Source organism: Rhinolophus sinicus, chromosome 8 (genome assembly GCF_057876585.1).
Source record: "Rhinolophus sinicus isolate RSI-liver-muscle chromosome 8, RSI-T2T, whole genome shotgun sequence".
In the NCBI taxonomy this organism is placed as follows: domain Eukaryota; kingdom Metazoa; phylum Chordata; class Mammalia; order Chiroptera; family Rhinolophidae; genus Rhinolophus; species Rhinolophus sinicus.
This window is the reverse complement of record NC_142508.1, coordinates 60,021,594-60,040,008: the sequence shown is the minus strand read 5'-3', so window position 1 is coordinate 60,040,008 and position 18,415 is coordinate 60,021,594. Positions and strand designations below refer to the sequence as shown.

At 57.7% G+C, this 18,415-nt stretch overlaps 1 protein-coding gene across 3 annotated transcripts in view; it reads right to left on the bottom strand.

Annotated features, from left to right (window-relative positions):
- Window positions 1-14,749, bottom strand: part of BCAR1 (BCAR1 scaffold protein, Cas family member) — a 35,851-nt gene extending 21,102 nt beyond the window's left edge. The window contains exon 1 of one of the 3 annotated variants that reach the window (XM_019710676.3): window positions 14,617-14,749. Coding sequence is in view for 2 of the 3 variants with exons in the window: in XM_019710657.3 (XP_019566216.2) it covers window positions 14,301-14,312 (12 nt within the window). In the remaining variant the exon portion in view is untranslated. Of the gene's footprint in view, window positions 1-1,753; window positions 2,159-14,300; window positions 14,477-14,616 lie in introns of those variants that run through there. The other 2 variants (XM_019710657.3, XM_019710666.3) reach the window with 2 other exon arrangements.
- Between the last annotated feature and the right edge of the window lie 3,666 nt (window positions 14,750-18,415).

Sequence of the window (18,415 nt, the reverse complement as noted above, 5' to 3'; positions counted from 1 at the left end):
CACCAAGCTGGCAGATCGAGTAGAGCATAGCAGCACCCCAAGGACCAGAGCACCCCCAAGGGGTGGCACATGTGGGGAGGAGCAGAAGACTAAGTTCTGGATCCAGACCTTTGTCTTGGTCTCCCCATCTGTACCATCTGCATGACTGGTGGGGAGAGTGGCTGTCTGTCTCCAGGGTCTTTCCAGCTCAGACGGGATGCCCTAGTGGCTGTGCCCTCATTTCAATCCCTTGCCCAGGCCGCGGAGCTGGTGCCAGCCCACAGCGCTCACCCCTGTGCTCAGCACAAACAACCATGGCATCAGGCCTGCTCCTGGGAGTGGGTGATTATTCTGCGCGGCCTCCACCCAGCTCCCATTGGGCTCCTTCCTTGCCCAGGGCAAGCGGGTGGTGGCTGCCAGTGCCAGGAGGGCATGTCAGCAGCTCCTCCCAGACCTCTCTTCCCTGCAGGCTCCACCTGTGCCCAACCCCACTCCTGGTCTTCCTGCACCCAGCACACACCTGCTCTTCTAGGCCAGTCAGTCCTGCCATTCCTCAACCTCCACCATCAGTTCTCCGCACAGGAAAAGAAATGGGCGCGCGGGGGTGGGGTGGGGGGGAGGATAGCCCTGGGGGATAGATGAGGAACATCTCCCGACCTGGCTGAAGTCCGCGCGGAAGACACAGCAAGCTTGGACGGTGCCTCCCAGTCTAGACCTTCCCTCATGGTAGGGGTAAAGGAAAGGAAACTCCGTGTTCTCAAGACGGATAAGGGAGCCGCTGCCTCCAGTCTGGGACCTGAGGACCCCAACATCTCCCCAGGCTCTAACCCCCCCACCCCACCCCAGCTTTCAGCAAATCCCAGCTTCTCCGACTCCCTCAACACGGCCCTGGGAGCCGGGGCTACCGACACCCGAACAGCAACTCGCCCCTGCCCCGGCCATGCGCACTCGACCGGCAGAGGCTGGAACCCGGGGATCGCGCGGTGAGGCCCCGGACTTCCAACGCCAGAATCCGGCTCCTAACGCCGCTTTTGCAACAAGGGTGGGTGCAGGTCGAGAAGTGCCTGCCCCTGATCTGGGAATCCAACGCCGGCGGACCAGCGGTGAATCATTAACCGGCCCCACACTGGCGCTCTGGCCGCGCAGACAACTAGGCGGACACCACGCACTTGCTCGCCGAGCCCTTCAACCCCCAGTCTGGGGACCGAGGGCAGCTGCCACTCCAAACCACACAGACGGACCGACGGACGCACCACCACCCTGCTTCCTGGAAAGTCACGCCTCCTGGAAGTTCACGGTCTAGGGGACCTCGGACCCCTCCTCGTAGCCGAGGAAACCGAGGCCAGGGCTCGCAGGCTCAAGGTCACCCAGGAGGCGGCACCCTGCAGGGGGAGAGCGGGCCTCCCGCCAGCAACTTTCCCGGATCCAGGAACTTTCCTGCCGGCCAGCGGCCCCTGAGTTCGGGCCAGGGTCCCTTCCAACCACCCCCGGGGTGCGCAGGCGCTGGGATCCTCCGCAGTCCTCGCCTCCGGATACCGGGCCAGGGCGGGAGGCGGGTCCGGGATCTCGGACCCCAGCCCTGTCGCGCCCCCGCGGAGGCTCCAGCGGCCGACAGTTCCCAGGACCCGCAGGTCCGACAGGAAATGCCACTCGCTTAACTCTTTCCCGCCTGGGCCCGCCCTGGCGCGGACAGGGCGGTCGCCTCGAAGCCGGTACGCGGACCCCGGCCAGACGCTCCCGGGCGCGCGGACCCCACCCCGGCCGCCGCACTCACCAGGTAGTTCATCGTGGCTGGCTGGCCTGGGGCCCCGGCTCCCCGCAGGGGCGTACACCGCGCTGCCCGCTCTCGGGGCTCCGAGCGCGCCGCAGCCTCCCGGGTCCCGGTCCCGCCGTCTCAGCCACCACGTCCGCCACTGCCGCCGCAGCTACCCAGAGCTGGTCCCACCTCGCTCCGCCAGCTGCTGCTGCTGCTGCCGCCGCCGCCGCAGCCGGGCCGGCCCAGTCCCGCTCCCGGCATGCCCGGCCGAGCGCGCCCATTGGTCGCTGCGGCTACACATGCAAATGAACTGCCGGCCCTGGGGCGCGGGCTCGCGAGCGGCTGCGGGAGTACGCGGGCACGCGCCGCCCGGTGGGACCGCCCCCCAAACCCTACCAGCACCAAGCTCTAGGCGACTGCCCAACGCCAGACTTCAAGCCTGGTACGCGGGGTATCTCCTTTTCTCCAAATGCACGTCCCCAACCTCTACCACGGGCGAGAACACGCCCCTCCTCAACGGACTAAGCAAATGCCTCGTCTTCTAGGCAGACTGCCGGGATTGCCCTTCTCTTGCTCGTGGAGCTGCTGCAGCCCCCGAGGCACTAGTCTAAAGTGGACTGCTGCCTCCCCCGCCCACCAACACCCGGGCATTCCGCGCGCGTCCTTCGGGCCCTCCGACTCACACCTGAATCTGGAGGTAAAGGGGAAGGGGCGTGCACCAGGTGGCAGAAACTAATAAGGAGTATCGACTCAGGTGAGGCCTACCATGTAAGAGCCCGAAGAAATTAAGTCAAGACAGAGAGATTGGGGACTCCAGCTAGTACCCGGCGGGTCCCTGTAACCCAAAAGGCGCAGAGATGGAGCTTATCCTGTTCTACCGGGTGTGTGGACGTGTGACCGAGTCTCCAGTCCACTCACGGACAAGGGGCTCAGCTTCTCTTACCTTCTCCCCTTAGTTGAATCCTGCCTCCCTGAAGTGTCCCCCCACGGTCTGGCTTCTGCCGAAGAGCTCTGCTCCCACCCCAATTCCCCAGTCAGCCCTGTGGGTGCCTAACACCTGTAACCCAACAGCTCTGTCTGTTTCATCAACATGGGGGCGGGGGTGGGAGTTGCATGGAATGAGGCAGAACTGAGTGGAGAGCGCCTCGGTTCTCCTGAGTCCCCACTCCGTTGACTGTAGGTCGGTGACTGTCCCCCACAGCAGGACCAAGGTGAGCGCAGTCCAGGCTTGTGCAATGGTCTGCAGGGAGATTGAGGATGGAACCTACTCCAGAACAGGTCAGTTCAGTGCCTCATCTCCTGACCCTTGGACAGTCAACATCCTGGGCCACTTGCTGAGTGTGGATACATCCGGCAGCTCACGGTGCCAGGGCAGCAGTGGTGCAGACTCAGCTTTGCCCTCCAGAGAACCCTCAGGTCTGGTCTATAAAATACATATAAGCCCAAGGTGGAGCCACAGCTGTCCTTCCACCTGACACACATACCTGACATCCTGGCTAGGTGTGCCACCTTGGACAGGCCTTCTCCCATCTGTAACATAAAGAGGCTAGGCTAGGGCAGTCCAAGTCTGGCTGGTTACAGATGCCCTGGAGAGCTTGTTAAAAACAGATTCCTAGGTATCTCTCCAAAAAAAAAGTGTGTGTGTGTGGGGGGAACCTGGACATCTGCATTTCCTCAAAGCTTCTTGGGGAACCACTGGACAGAACTCACAGCATAGGGGGTGGGTAAGGAGCAGTGGGATTTGGACACAGTGTGACCCAAAGTCCTAAAGAAGGAGCAGGACAACTAGCTGCCACCCTATGCCCTCCCCAAGACTGGCCCCCTCAAAACAGCCCATTTCCCCACAGAAGAGCCAGCTCTCAGAGAACCACTACCTAGGGCATCCTTTCCTGCTTGTTCCCAACAGCTGTGCCCCAAAGTCAGGCAGGAAGCTATGGGCCCCCCTAAACACTGTCCCTGTCCTCAGGCTGGCTGTCACCCCACATTCCAAGGGTGCAGATCTGGACCAGCTGGGCCATGCATGAGTATCTGTCTGTGGTGGGGGCTGGAGGGAGTCCTTAGGTGTCCCCCCCCCACCCCCCCAGCACACCACTACAGTAGGGAGAGGGGCAGGGAGCAGGCCTCACAGCCAGGTAGTGCCCTGTATGCAAGGCTCCAGGCAGGAGGTCTCTGCAGGGATGGGCGGAGATACAAAAATACCTGGCCCTCAACTCTGTCCTAGTTGGCCCTGGGAGCGGGGTGGCTGGCTGGGAACAAGGGAATGGGAGAAAGAGACCCTCCAGTCTCCGGGGCTGGATTAAAGTAGCACTGGGGGTGGGGTTGCTGGTGTGGGCGGGCAGACGGGGGAAGGGAACCCAGCTCAGGCGCAGGCATTTCAAAAATTTGCTCCTTTTCCACTTCAACTCCACCCCCCCAACTCCCCAGCCTGTGCCTCCCAGAATGGCATTTCCGCTTTGGAATCAAGGCCCTAGGATCTCTGTCCCACTGTGCTGGAAGGGGGGTCGTTAGAGGGGAGAGGAATGCCCCCTCCCAGGCTTGGGGCGATAGGACAGGACATGCTGGGCAGGCAATGGTTGGGGTATACGGTGCATGAGGAAAGCAGACCCTCCTAGGCTGACTGCCAAGGAGCTCTGACAGTGACAGCCCTCAAGACAGCCTTCGTGAGGCCCTGGGCCAAGGCTCTATGATCACGTGCTCATTTCATGCCCACAGCAATTCTGCAAAACAGGCTTCAGAATTAGCCCCATTTTCCAGATTAGGAGGTTAAGATCCAGTTTACCACCCGTTGTCCCATTCCACAGACTCCCAGACGCAGCGGGGACAGAGCTGGTGGCCAGGGAAGGGATGGTGGGACTGCTAGATCTCAGTCTAGCCTGACTGTCCTGCAGCATCTTCAGGATAGGGCAGGAAGGGAATCACGGGGCAGGGGCACTTGCGCTCAGAAGGCCAAGGACCCTTTGGCACTCGGAGACCGCAAAGGTCAGGCAGCTGAGAACTGGGGCCCAGCACCACCTCCACACACTGAGGTTCAACCCCATAAGGGGTGCAGGGGAATGTGCAGGCAGGAAGGCGAGCAGCCACTGGGAGAGAACAAGCAGGGAGAAGGTATTGCTGGTGGAGATACAAGAGTACTGCCCGGGCACAGGACTCTCCTAGACCATTGTCAGCCTCCCCAGGGGCAGCCTGGCACCTCCAACCAGGCTTAGGATGAGCTCACAGGCTGCACGGAGATGTCACCAACCCCTCCCCTTGGGGCCTGGAGTAGCTCTCTGTACAGGGAACATGGTGGGCCCAGCCCACAGGGACAATGGTTCTCATCTGTCCATTAAAGTGTCCACTGGGGTGAGGACTGCTGCTGATCCCAGACCCTAAGTGGGAAGAAGAGTTTGGGACCCGGTTCCCATTCTGGGCTTTCTGGGTCTTATTCTTCAGGTCAGACCCATTGCACAATGAACAATTCTTGCTTTAGACCCAACAATGTCTGTTGCAGCATTTCTAACTGCAAACAAAGCAGAGGCATCACCTAAATGCCCAAGTATAGGGGACTGGTGGTGCAACCACAGCCTCTCGATGGAATATTGTGCAGCTATTATTAGGATGGCCACTTTCAAAGACAGAAATCATGCAAGGCAATGCTTATGACAATGGGAAGTGAAAAGAGTGGGCTCAGATGGCTTGCACAGTGTGAGGAGGGGAGCCCTTTTGCCTCCTAAAGCCTTGGTTTTCCCAGCAGCACAGGAGGTTGGCTGGATAGGTCAGCGGATGGCCAGCTCTGGGAGCAACAGCAGGAAAGGATTTCCTGAGGCCGGAGGTGAGTGCTGCCAGCCCCAAGGACAGGAAGAAATGATGTATCTGGAGGGCCACATGGTGTTGAAGCCTTCCCGCTGGGCTGGCCATTCACATTGGCAAGCTCAACGCTGGCTGGCGTGTGAGCTGGAGCCAGCTCCGCCTGGGAGAGGGTGCAGGGAGCGCTGTGGATGGCCTGGAGAAAAGGTGAGCCTGGCTGCATCAAGAACCACTGTCACAGACAGGCTGGATTCGGTCCTCACTGTCACTCTGGGGACCAGGACAGAACTACCACTACCCAAAGGCTCAGAGATGGGCAGTGCCTTGCCCAGGTCACACTGCCAAGAAGTGGCAAAGCAGTCATCCTAACCCAGCTACCCAGGCGTGTCCCCATGGAAAAGCACCCAGGTAACCCCAGACGGAGCAGAGCATGCACTCTTAGAGCCATCAGCTGGAAAACACTTTGCTATCCTCCCCTCCTCTTGGAGGGTGGAATGACCAGCGGGGCAGTTCACTTGTCATTACAGTGGTGACTGTGTGGGGGTGGGGTGGGGTGGGGGAGGGCTGCCCCTCCCCCCCAGCCTGGAGCTAAATCCCTCCCCAGTTACCTCCTCCTGGGGCTGGGGGGCTCCAGTCCTCAGCTTGCCATACCCTTTAGTATCCTCCTAGGCCAGTCCCCAGAGACTTGGGTGCAGGGGCAGGGCCAGGATCAAAGGTGTGGGAGTGGAGCTGCAAGGTATAGGAACATAGTCAGGGGAGGAGGAGGGGGACTCGGTGAGGACAGAGGGCAGACTGGCCCCCCAGGTCCAGGGAAATCCGGTGCCCCTCACCTTCCTGTACCTCCCTCCCTCCCCACTAGCTCTTTCAAGGAACCGGAACTGGAAGGAGCAGCATACTCCCTGAATTCTTTTAATTGCTTTTCTAATTTGAAAATTAAAGAGCTGCACACGCACCTGCAGGGAGATGCCTGCTTCTAAAAGGGGCTCTGCTCATAGCAGCCCAAGGTTAGGCTGGGCCCTGGAGCACTTCCAAGGGGCACTTTGCCCCACTCAGGGTGCTCATCCTGGTGCCCAGTCCCCCTTTCTCTTCTGCAACCCCCTCTTCTACGCTCCAGGTGGGGGACCTCCCTGAGTGCTGGCAGGTGGGCAGGGGCTTGGACCAACAACCAGGCCCCCAAGTGTGTCATGAGAAGGTTGGGTCCTCAATGCCCTTGTCCTCTCTGCTGGCACTGGTGACACCACTGCTGGCATCCTCACCCCGCAGCAGCCCGTCAACACTGCCAGGGGGAAGAAATGGGCTGGCAGAAGAAATGCTGGTACAGGAAGGAGGGGCTGGGGCTCGGTCCTGGCTTGAGGAGAGTGGCCTGTGAGAAGGACAGGCAGGCAAGTCCCTGTCTTCAGAGAACGCTTAGCTGCGGGTGGCCGCCCAGCTTGGGCTGACAGCCTGGCAGGCAGGGACAAGGGTATGGTCAAGAAGCCACCCCAGCCCCCCATCTGCTCTTGCCTCTTCCCATGGCAACCAGTCCCAGCACATCAGGACAGGCAGGGGGGTGACACTTCACATGCCATCTGCTGCCCCCTTCCCAGCCTGCTTTTCCACAGGAGCACAGGTACCCATACCCACAGAGACTCACAGAGGTGCCCAGAAATGTACAGAGGGGTAGAACAGTGCTGCCCAGCCATTCAGCTGAGATGGGTGGCTCAGGGAGTGAGTGGCATCACAGGAGGGGACGCTTAGGGCTCTGGGAGCAGTGGGGGGAGCGTACAAGAAGGAGTGGATACAGAGCTACGGCAGCCACTGTAAAGGCACTGCTGTTTCTCCCTCCTCGGGCCACACTGTGGAGCAGCCCACCTGAGCCTGCTCCAGCCTCCAGAGAAAGGCTCCATTTTCCCAGGAGAGAACATTAAAGATTCCACCTGGCGCAGGACCCTCAGCCCATCATCACTGCAGCTTTCAGAGCCTCGGTCTGCTCATCACCAGCCACCGGACTGAAGGCACATGCAGCTTGCACAGTGCACAGCAGCGCCCTGGTATCAGCAGCACACCCCAGCCCCCCTCCACCAGGCACCAGGGGCCTGAGTGCTCTCCACTAAGGCCTCCTTGCTCTCCCAGCCCCTGCTCAGGTGCCCTGAGCTTCCCCCAGCCCTGACCCGCACGAGGATCAAAACCTCAACTGAGACTCTGGGGTAGAATCTTTCTGTGGAGCCCTACTGCCCTCAGGTCCACCAGCCAACGCAGGGGTATGGGTTGTGGGGCGGGGGGAGTGGCTGGTTGTGGGGTCTATCACTATACAAATACAGTGTGCCTGTCATTCCTTTGCCACCTACTTGCTACCAGGATACTGCTGCCTGGAAACCATCCCTGTCCCAGGGAACTGACACTGGGGGGTGGGGGTGGGGACACAAACAGATAAACACGTGCACATCTTTGGTGATCAGGACTCTGAAGGAGAACAGAGAAGACAGCAGAGTGATGGCAGCGAGGGGCTATTTTATAGAAGGTGCAGGGGGGGTGGGTCCTCTCTTTGGAGGTGACATTTGAGCAGATGTGTGAATCTTTTGCTAAGGCTCACTATGCAGAAAAAGTAACAGTAAAGATTTGTAAAAATAGCACAGGCGTGCCAACTCCCTTGGTGTCCATGTTGGTGTTAGGGGGGCGGGGAGTGTATCCCAAGCGAACCCATCCCCCGCCTTGGCTTCTTGAGTGGTGGGGTCTCCAGTGGGCTGGGGGCTCCCAGACCTGAAGCAGGAGCAGCCAGGAGTGTCTGCCCTGTGGCTATCTTGGCAGGCAGCCAGGGACAAAGAGGAGGGAGCCCAGGAATCTGGGGAGGATAGAGAGCAGGGTGGAAAGATGTGGTCAGCTCCCAGAGCAGCCTCCATCCTCCCCTATTCCGGCTCTCTCAGGAGCCTGTCCCAGCCAGGACCTCTGCAGTGGAAAGGGGCCCAGGAGAACACACAGGTGACAAAAAACCTACGAGGCTTCATCCCACAGGCAACCTGGGAAGAGGGGATTCACACCCTAGATCTTTGGGCAGGGCTGTGAACAGGGAGACATGTGGTCACACCACCTTCTGAACAAGCACGTAACTTGGGGGATCCAGGATTTGGGGGCACACACGACTCTCTGGGCATGCCTCAAGACACACATCATGGGATATCAGGTTTTATAAAACACTGACAACACTTCCAGTGTTCCAGGATTTTAAAATACACAGCATACAAAAACTAGAGACAGGTATCCATCAGCAAGAGCAGGGATAAGTACACCAGTTCTTATTCATAAATGGAAGACTACTCAGCACAGCAGTGAGAAAGGAACTATTAATATCGCGTGGATGAAAATCTCAAAACTGTCATGCTGAATAAAAGAAGCAAAACCTCCAAGAGCGCATACTATATGCTTCCTCGTCTATAAAGTTCAAGAACAGGCAAATTTAAGCATGAAGAGAGAAATCAGAATGTTGGCCACCATAGGGTGGGGGGGCACTTGACTGTAAAGGGTTACCTGCAAATTTTCTGAGATGATGGAGACGTTCACTATTTTCATTTGATTGATGATTACATGGGGTCTACGTTAGTCAAAACTCATCCAACTATGCACCTAACATCTGTCCATTTCACTAAATGGAAAATCTACCTCGATAAGGGTCTCAACTGGTAAAAATAAAAGCACAGAGGGGAAAAATACATGGCATTAGAAGTACCAAAAATAGGTATTACAATCCTGAATTCACCAAGTCACCCTTTTTGCCCTGGCTGTCAGGGAGCTTAAAGTTCAATTTGTACGCCTATCTTCCTCATTACACAGTTCTGGACCTTTTGATGACCCCAGACTATTTATATCTTTCACTATAATCTGCTTCAAATCCTCCTTGGAACTTGGTGGGGTTTAAATAATAAATTAAAATGACTGAACCCCCCCTCCCCCCAGCCTCTAATCCCCTTTAGAGCAGGGATTAACTTTAGAGCTGAAACTTGTGACCCTCTCTCCGGCCAGCATGGGCACCCATTGCCACCACTCCTGAGGTCCCCAACGTGCCCTCAGCTCTTTCTCCTTTTCTTGAAGTGAGGAGACACTGGCCCAGCAAACAGTGACTAAGAGCAAGCCAAAGACACGCTAGGTTTGGTGAGGATACAGTCAAAGCAAGCAGCTGTGATGAAGCCAGGTGGAGGCGCAGGAAGATAATGCGCAGAGCGGGAAGGGGACAGGAGGGCGGACTCCGCCAGCTGCAGGGAGCACAACTCATGACGGGCAGCGGGAAGTGGGGGTCAGAAGGTGCCGCCTGCACAGCTTTACAGCCCACCTGACTCACCTGCAGGCTTGAGGCCCTCCCTTCAGGTTCCGGGACCCACCTCGGGGGTGCCCTGCCCGCCCCTTGCTGCCCAGGCTCCAGCAGACTGCACCTGAGGACAGGCCTGCACGGCCCCAGTGGCTTCACCACCTGCAACTCTGCACCCACTCCTGGGGCCTCAGGGCAGGACACCTACCTGGCCTAGGATACGGTAGGCCAGCTGGTGGCCCCACGGAGGCCACTCTGTCAGTGGGATAAGGACACGGACCTGCTCATCCAAGGCTTATCCAAGACTCGAGAGGCGGGTCCTGCAAGCAAGCTGGGGCAGGGGAGGACCAGGGCCATGCCAGCACGAAGGCTTTGGCAGGAAGCAAACCAACCGTAAAGAAATGGACACCGGAGGCAGACTGTGCAGGCCACGGAGCATCACCAGAGAAGAAGCTGATCACCCTCCCCCCGCTGGCTGTGCAGGAGCCAAGAGTGGGTCTTGGCCACTGCATCAGCCAACAGTGTCACGATAAAGATGATAACCTCCACCACAGTAGCTGCTATGACTGACTGGTCTCTTACGAAAAGCTTTCTGCAACCCTTGCCAAGTTCTCACAAAACCCCAAGAGCTCAGTGCTGTTTATATCCCCATAATACAGATGAGGAAACAGGCTCGAGGGGTTGAGACTCACTCAAGGCACAGATGAGCCAGCACCATTCATTCTAGAGCCCTTGCCCTTGAGCCAACCAACATCCTCCCCACCCAGGAGCAGCCCCCAGCAGGGCTTCTGGGACAGTGGCTGAAACGCCAGGCTCTCTGCACAAGGGCACAGCTAACTGCCTGTGGGGGCGCCTTGATGCTTCCAAGGCCATATCCACTGCAGGTGGCCAGAGCAAACTGGGGCGATGAGGCAGAAAGAGAGGAGCCAAGCAGGCCTGGGTCCTACCTACCCCAAGGAAGCTTGCAATCCGGAGGGAACCTGACAGCAACCAAATAACCCCAACAATAAACACACTCGCAGATGGGGGCCTGGAGGGCTCCTCGGGCTGAGGCCCTCTGCCTGAGCACTGCAGAGTGAGCAGAGGCAGTAGCTGGAAATCACTTCCTGCAGAGGGAAGGCCAGGTAGAGGCAAGGTTCCGTGGGAGGAGGGGAGGTGGCAGGAGGAGTGTGCTGTGTGCTTTGGAGACTGGACTGCGGACTTCGGACTTGGACACTGCCGTTTCCCACTGTCCTCTTTTAAATCCATTCTACCAGGCTCCAGCTGTCCGTGGCCTCGCTTCCCAGGCCAGTGCCTCCCAGCTCCCTGGCCAGTTCTCCCATCACAGCACTGTCTGGCACAGAGCCAGGCACAGAGGGGCCCCCAGATCACGGGCGGAGGTTCAACCAGGTGCCACGCCTGGTCCACCAATCTCCACTGACGGCTGAGGCGGCACAGAGCTAGACCCACACTGCTGCACAGCCTCCCAGGGGTGCCAAAGGGGTTATATAAACTCATACTTGGAAAGCCACAAGCAGAGGGTCGGTCTCTCGGCAGACTTGGCCTCTGTGGACAGTCAACAAGCCACAACCCCCACAATTAGAGAGGCCACGCAGAATGACGCTCACTTTCTGGCTTTGGATCCTGCCAGACTTTGTTCCCACCCTGGCTCTCTCAGTGGCCATACGACCCTGGCAGACACAGGTCCTCCCTGAGCCTGTGAAGTCCTGAGCCCAGCACGTGGCACACAGGACACTCTCCACGCATGTTAGCACTGTCACTCCTTGAAAGGACCCATCCCTCATTCAATAAAGAAGCAGAGGAGAAGCTGGAGCCCATTTCACAGACAGGAAACGAGAGGCAGGAATAGACAGCAGGGAACTTCTCTATAAGCTGGAGGCTGGCCTCTCGCCTGACAGTGCCGGGGGAAGCCAGCACCTTGTCACTCCTAAACACGGATCATGCCAGTGCCTGCCAGGGGACTGAAGTGGGTGGCACAGCTGTTTTCCTTTCAAATGCTTCCTGCCTGCCCAGAGGGAAGAGACAGGCCCGAGGCACCAGATGGCCATGCCCAACAGGAAGGCAGATGTCAGACCAGCCAGGAAAAGCCTTTCCAGGTGCTGCGTGAGCACGGTCCTCAGCTCAGGGCAGAGGAAGGAGCACTGTGCAGGGAGTCAGGAGGACCCTGTGTGGGGCACATGACAGATCCCTGGAGGGTCCTCCTGCTCTAACACTCAGGAAGTCACTCCTGGCTTAACCTGGCCGGCCCAACCTCTCCTTTCCCTGCCATCACCTCCCATTCCATTCGGAAGCATCTTGTAATTTCTGTGGGCCAAAGTGCCTGCGTCAGCCCCAGCCAGGAAAAGACTGCCCAAATGAACGGGTGTGCTTAAAACCCAAACGTGTCCATGAGTACCACATGGGCAATCACCATTCTTGGTTCCAAGAGCAGAGCTTGAGCAGGCAGACCGGCCTGGAAGCTTCTGAGGGGCCTCACCACTCACCAGCACATGAAAGCAATTTTCTGAACATTTCATGGCTGCTCCAAAAATGAACTTCTCTTCCCAGCCCCACCAGCTCACACCCTGCCCAAGGTCCCAGGGTGATCTGACAGCCCAGCCACATCGGGGCAGATGGTGAGACCCCCGCCTACCCCCTGTAGAATCTCTGAGGGCTGTGGCTACAGGTAGGAGGGTGGGAAGTGACTTGGAGCTGGCTACGTGTGGACATACCAAACAGACCTTAGCTGCAGGTGTCCACAGCAGGTGTCCACAGCAGCCCCGGTCTGTCCAAGTCACACTCAGACCCTGGCCCTCCTGCCATCCCTCTCTTGTTATAGTTGGGGCCATTGAGGCACAGAGCCCAGGAAGGATGCCCAAAGTCCTGTAAGGCAAGGGGTCTAAGTGCCATTTAGGCTCTGTGTCCAGACCTCTGCCGTGACTATAGACGATCAAAATAAATCAAGCACAGACCTCCCAAACTAAAATCACTCTGATGTGGCCTGAGTCACATTCCCTGTTCACTACTGCTCTGGAGACCCTGGCCCTCAAGCAGGCTCAGGTGGTCCACCTCGTCCCTCTAGCCAGTTCCCACAGGGTCAGGGCAAGTCCCCAGAAAAGATCCAGAGCTTTGCAGGAAAGCAGAGCAAGAGAGAAGAGGGGCTTGGCAGGCATTTTCTGTCTTCTTTCTTTCTTTCTTTCTAAAGATGAGACAATTATGCTCGGAACCAGAATAAATTGGGGTTGGGGGTGGGGGAGTGGTTCACATCAGCACTGTCTGGAAGCCCTAATTTTTTCATCTGTAACTCTGCATTACCACCCTGGAGGCGGGCAGGAGCTGGGATCTTTAATTCCATAATAACAATGCTTTGCTCTTACACAGCATCTCTTCTCCAGTAATCTCCACACGCTCTATGGTGGTTAATTAAGAGGCTACTTGCCCTGCCAGGAAGGCCCAACTGTCTGCTTCAGGAAGTCCCAACTGTCTGCTTCACCATAAGGATGGGGTCCCCCAGGTAAGGAGCAGTCCCAGAAACAAGGCTAGATGGACAGGTGCTCTCACCCACTGCCCCATCCTGTCAAGAGTGGAAAGCTCTAACTCCTCAGAGAAACAATGGCTGGAGGCCACAGCTTTTCAGCCTACAGACAGCACCCCACCCATAAAGGACTCAGGATGTTGGCCCCCATCTCAATCGGTCCATCTGTAAAGCGGGCTGGGGACTGCACCTGAGGTCCGATGACTGGGGGTAGCCAGGATCACTTGCCACCTTCAGGAGGTGGGGCCCAGATGCCGGCCTAAAGGTGGAGCCATGGCCTGGTGGCTCCCCAAGCCTAACTGCTGGGCTAGGAAGAGAGGGTGTCAGGAGAGAAGAGAAGCCCCCAAGGAGGGAGAAAAGGGCCTGGCCCTGAGCCCTAGGGGGTTCAGTGGCATAAGAAAACTTCCCAGGAAAGTCAGTACATCAGCCCTTCTGGGGCGCTGGCATAACCCCACCTGGCCAAGCTGTCCTGGGGGATGGGTGTCTCCCGAGAGGTACAGACCCGGTGCCAGGCCTGGCCATCGCGGTAAGGTCCCTGGAGCCCAACAGGGAAGCTATCCCCAGGGGACAGCACAGACCTTCCCCCTCACCCGGCCAAGAAGTCCTGGAGTGGGGCTCCTGGGGGAGGGGAGTCCTGGGGGACAGCTCGGACTCCAGTCTGGCCCAGCTGTCTCAGGGGTTTCCCGGGGGCCAACAAAGATCCCTGCCAACCCAGCTGTCCTGGGGGGCTCCCCGAGGGGACAACACGGACCCCACCGACCCGGCTCTCCAGGGAGAGGACAGAAAGAAAGGCAGGGGCCGGGAGGCCGTATTGGGGGAGACGCCCCCAAGCCGTCCCCATTCCCCGACCCAAGAAGGACGGGGGATGGAGGGTGACCCTCAGCCCGGGAACCCCCGCGGCATTAGGCCTGCAGCCGGCGGCGCGAGGTCGCAGGCCCGACCCGGGGGCGGCCGACCCGGGGTCCCGGCCGGCGATCGGTACTCACCGGCACGGACATCTTGGCCGCCACTCCCGTAGCCCAGACGAGCAGCGGCGCCGGCAGGCTGGAAGCTCCTGTCCGCCACGCCGCTCAACGCCCCGGGCACCCGGTCCCTGCGCTCTCGGAGGTCCCAGCGGGCTCCTGCGCGCTCCCGGCGGCCGGACTGTCCGGCCGCTCAAGCCCGCGCTGCGCATGCGCCGCCCGCGCGGCCCCTCCCCCCTCCCGTCTCCTCCGCGGGGGCAGCATTAAAGGCGAGGACCCCGGACCCCGGCATTTTTCTGTCGGCCCAACGAGGCTCAGGGGCTCGGTCTCCACCTCTTACCTATCCTTCAAGGGCCACTTCGAATCGCACCAGCTCCCGTGTGCGCACCTGGTTCTGGACGTCAGAACCCTCACCCCCCACGTTGCCCAGCCTAGGGTGCTGGGCGCCTGCCCTGTGGTCTGGCCGGGCTCCCGGTTCCTGTGTTTGAAGGCGATGCATCGTCAGCTGAGCAGGGCTCCTAGAAACCCTTCCCACTCCCCCAGCTGAAAGCCCAGAGACGCCGGGTAACCCCCACAGGACGCCCAGTGCCTCTCTGCCTACTCTGCACTCCCCCCACTGTTCCTCTTCCAGGGATGGGGAGCTCCAAAACCCCGGGAACAGCCTGGCTCATTGTCGGGTCACCTTGACATCTGGACTGGCTTTTAGAGAGGATCCTGCCTCCAGGTAACCCCTACTCAAGGGTCACCCACAGCCCGGTTTCCCTGCGCCAGGGTCCAGCCCCCAGACTCTGGAATACAGGCGTTTGCTACCTGAGCCTTCCTTTTCCTGGGTTAAACATCCCCAATTTTTTCATCTGTTCCACACCTGACATGGTTTCCAAACATCCTATCTACAGGCAGTAGGCACACATGGCACCCTAATCCCCCACCCCCTACCGGGTAGGCCTTGCTGTTCTCCCGATGCCTGTAACAGACTAAGGCTCTGAGATCCCTCAGTTACCAGAAGACAGAACCAGGGGTCTAACAATTCTGTTCTGGCACCCACCACGTGCAGCCTGTCCCCGCTTCCTGGGGGCATTTCCTGGGTAAAGCTTCACTAAGTGAATGGCTGCTACTGCCAGGAGAGAATGAGTAAACACCTAGGACCAGGGCAGTGTCCGGGGAGGTCAGCCCTACAGCCAACCCAGGGAGGAAAGACAGAACTGGTTCTGAGGCTGGCTGGCAGCAGTCAAGGCTCATGGGGAGACCTGGGGGCAGACAGAGAACTTCGGCCCCCTAGGAAATCTGTAGGGGCAGTTGCCCAAGGGGACAGGCTTTTTTGTCTGCCAGGAAGTGAAATACCAGGAAGCCCAAGGTGATTGAACAGAGGGAGGAAACAGTGGAAGGTAGACTTCCCCAGAGACACAGAACTGGCCCACAGCTCCCAGGCCTCAAAATCCCCATTAGCAGGTCATCCATTGGGGATGAGGAGGCTTTCTAGCCTTTTGCAAGAGATGGGGCTGCCTTGGTCTTTCTCCTGAGGGTCCTGGGGAGAATCCTAACAGTGACCCCCACCAATGAGAGGGGTATTAGATGTGCAAGAAAGGGGGAAACTGAGGACTGCCAAAAGGCGCAGGGCCCAATTCTTGAACCAATGAGCCAGGGTCCCTCCCTGCTCCAACTGAGCAGGGTTATTACCCCCCACTTTTACCCCTTGAGTGGGGCTTCCCAATTGTGCACCTCAATTTCCCCAGCCCAGTGCTTGGCAAGGCATTGTTAGAGGGGGCAGACAGGGCCACAGGGAGCAGAGGGGGCGCTGGGCTGACAGCTGCCACCTCCTCAAAGGACGCTCTGTGTGTGCCTGGCAGGCAGCCCTGCCTGTGCCCACCCGCCTGCATCCAGCTGGCACAGGAGCTCCTGAGCTGGGAGCAGCAGCTCAGCCTGGCGCCCAGGCTCTCAGCCACACGTGCCCTCTGTCTCAGAGGCCTCCCCAGCTACCCAGGCCCCTCCCTCACTGAGCCTTGGTCGCCTCCTTCCTTCTCTTTTACTTGGCCACTCTTTCTTATCGCCCACTCCTTCTGTCTCCTGTCCCTATTTCTAGGTGCCTGGGCCAGAAATGGATGAGCAGTGGGGAAAGACTCCTTCAACACCTCTGGGTACAGGGAAATGGAAATGCAGGGGAACGGTGTACCTGGGGCCAGGACCTCCACAGCATCTATTGCTTGCCTCCAACTGATCCGCAATGACTGCTTATGGCTGCTTACTCTGGGAGGACATCACTAACTCTTTCCTTAGTGCAGAAAGAGGGATCCCTGGGTGTGGGGTTGGGGCAGCCAGAGGAGTCCCACTGGGGCACTGTGCACCCTCCCCTGACACTACCAGATGTCTGTGAAAGCAGGGATGCTCCTTCTCACTACCCCGTGCCACCCTCCACCCCACCCCACCCCCAGCAGGCAAATGATCCTGGTGACTCACTCAGTCCTGCAGATGACAGGCTCTGGGGGCCTCGCGACTAGCAGTTCACACCAGAAGTAACAGCTGGGCTGCCTGAGCAGGCGCCAGTACCCTAAGAGGGTCCTTGAGGACTGACCAGGGCCCCAGGGAGGGGTTATTATTGTTCCTGGCACTGAGAGAGAAGGGAATTTGGACACAGCTAAATCTGGACAGAGGCAAGCTTCATAGCCAGTTCTCTGGCCTCTGTCCCCTGGGCCTTGCTGTGTCTAGAGGGGCAGAGTTCTGGGAGGTGGCTCCTTTTGTGCCCCCACCCCCCAAGGTAACTGGGCACCTGTCTGTCAGAGGAGCGCCTGGCCCAGGAGAGTGTAGTGAGCCTTTGGAGGCACCTGTGGGCACTAGCATGGTGCACCTGTCACCACCCACACATCCTTAGTAACTAACGTCCATGCTGTATGCACATTACTCCAGCTGTTCCCTACGGTCCTCGTCCTGCTCCAGCATCCCACATTAATCATCATGTCTCCTTAGGCTTCTCTGGGTTGTGACAGTTTCTCAGACTTTCCTTGTTTTTGACGACCTTGCCAGTTTTGAGTACTTGTCAGGGATTTATGGAGAACGTCCCCCAGTTGGGATTTGTCTGATGTTGTTCTCATTCTTAGACTGCAGTTATGGGTTTTGGGGAGGAAAACCCCAGAGGTGAAATGCCATCCTCATCATATCATACCAAGGGCACATACGATCACCATGCAACATCGCTGTTAATGTTGCCCTTGATCACCTGGCTGAGATAGTGTTTGTCAGGTTTCCCCACTATAAAATGACACTTTCTTCCCCCACTTTCTAGACTGTACTCTTTGGAAGGAGTGGGGAGCTATGTTCCACCTCCTTGAGGATGTAGTAGCTACATGAATTATTTGGAATTCTTCTGTATTTGTCCCCTCTCCTTCATTCATTTATTAGGTTGATGCAAAAGTAATTGTGGTTTTTGCAGTTATTTTTAACCTTTTAAACCACAATTACTTTTGCACCAACCTTATATTTACCCAATCACTTATTTATATAAGTGTGAATTCGTGCATATTTATTTTACACTTTGGGTTATAATCCCATACACCTTTATTTTTTTTTTTGCTCAAATTGTTCCTACTTTGGCTATTGGGAGTTCTTTCAGTTGGCAAATAAGATTTTTCAAGAGAATCCAGATTGTTTTATAAAATCTCTGGACTTTGAAACATTGACTAAACTGAATGAAATGCCTCCACAGGCCAACCTCAGGCAGCTCTGGGCTCTGGAGTCAGATTACCTAGTTGGAATATTGCTCTGCGGCTTGCAGCTGAATGATCTTGTGCATGTAAGTTAACCTTCCTGGGCCTCAGTATTTTCATCTGTGAAATGGGAGGCTAATACTCCCTGGGTGATTGAGGGGATTCGGTAGAATGACTCTGGCACTGGATCTGGCACCGAATCCTTAAACAGCAGGGGCCATCATTGGCACATGCATGAGCCAGGCATGGTTAAGCAACTCCCTATGGAGGGCAAGAACTGAGTCTGTTTTGGGGAGGCCTAGAGGGACACTTCAGGGTTGGAGGTGGCCAGTGGGACCCTGTAAGCTCTGGAGTGAATGAGAATGGGAACTACCTACCCCAACCCTGGCTTTCGACATGAGAGTCGAGCTCTACTCTTCTGTAGTAGTGCCACATTGACCG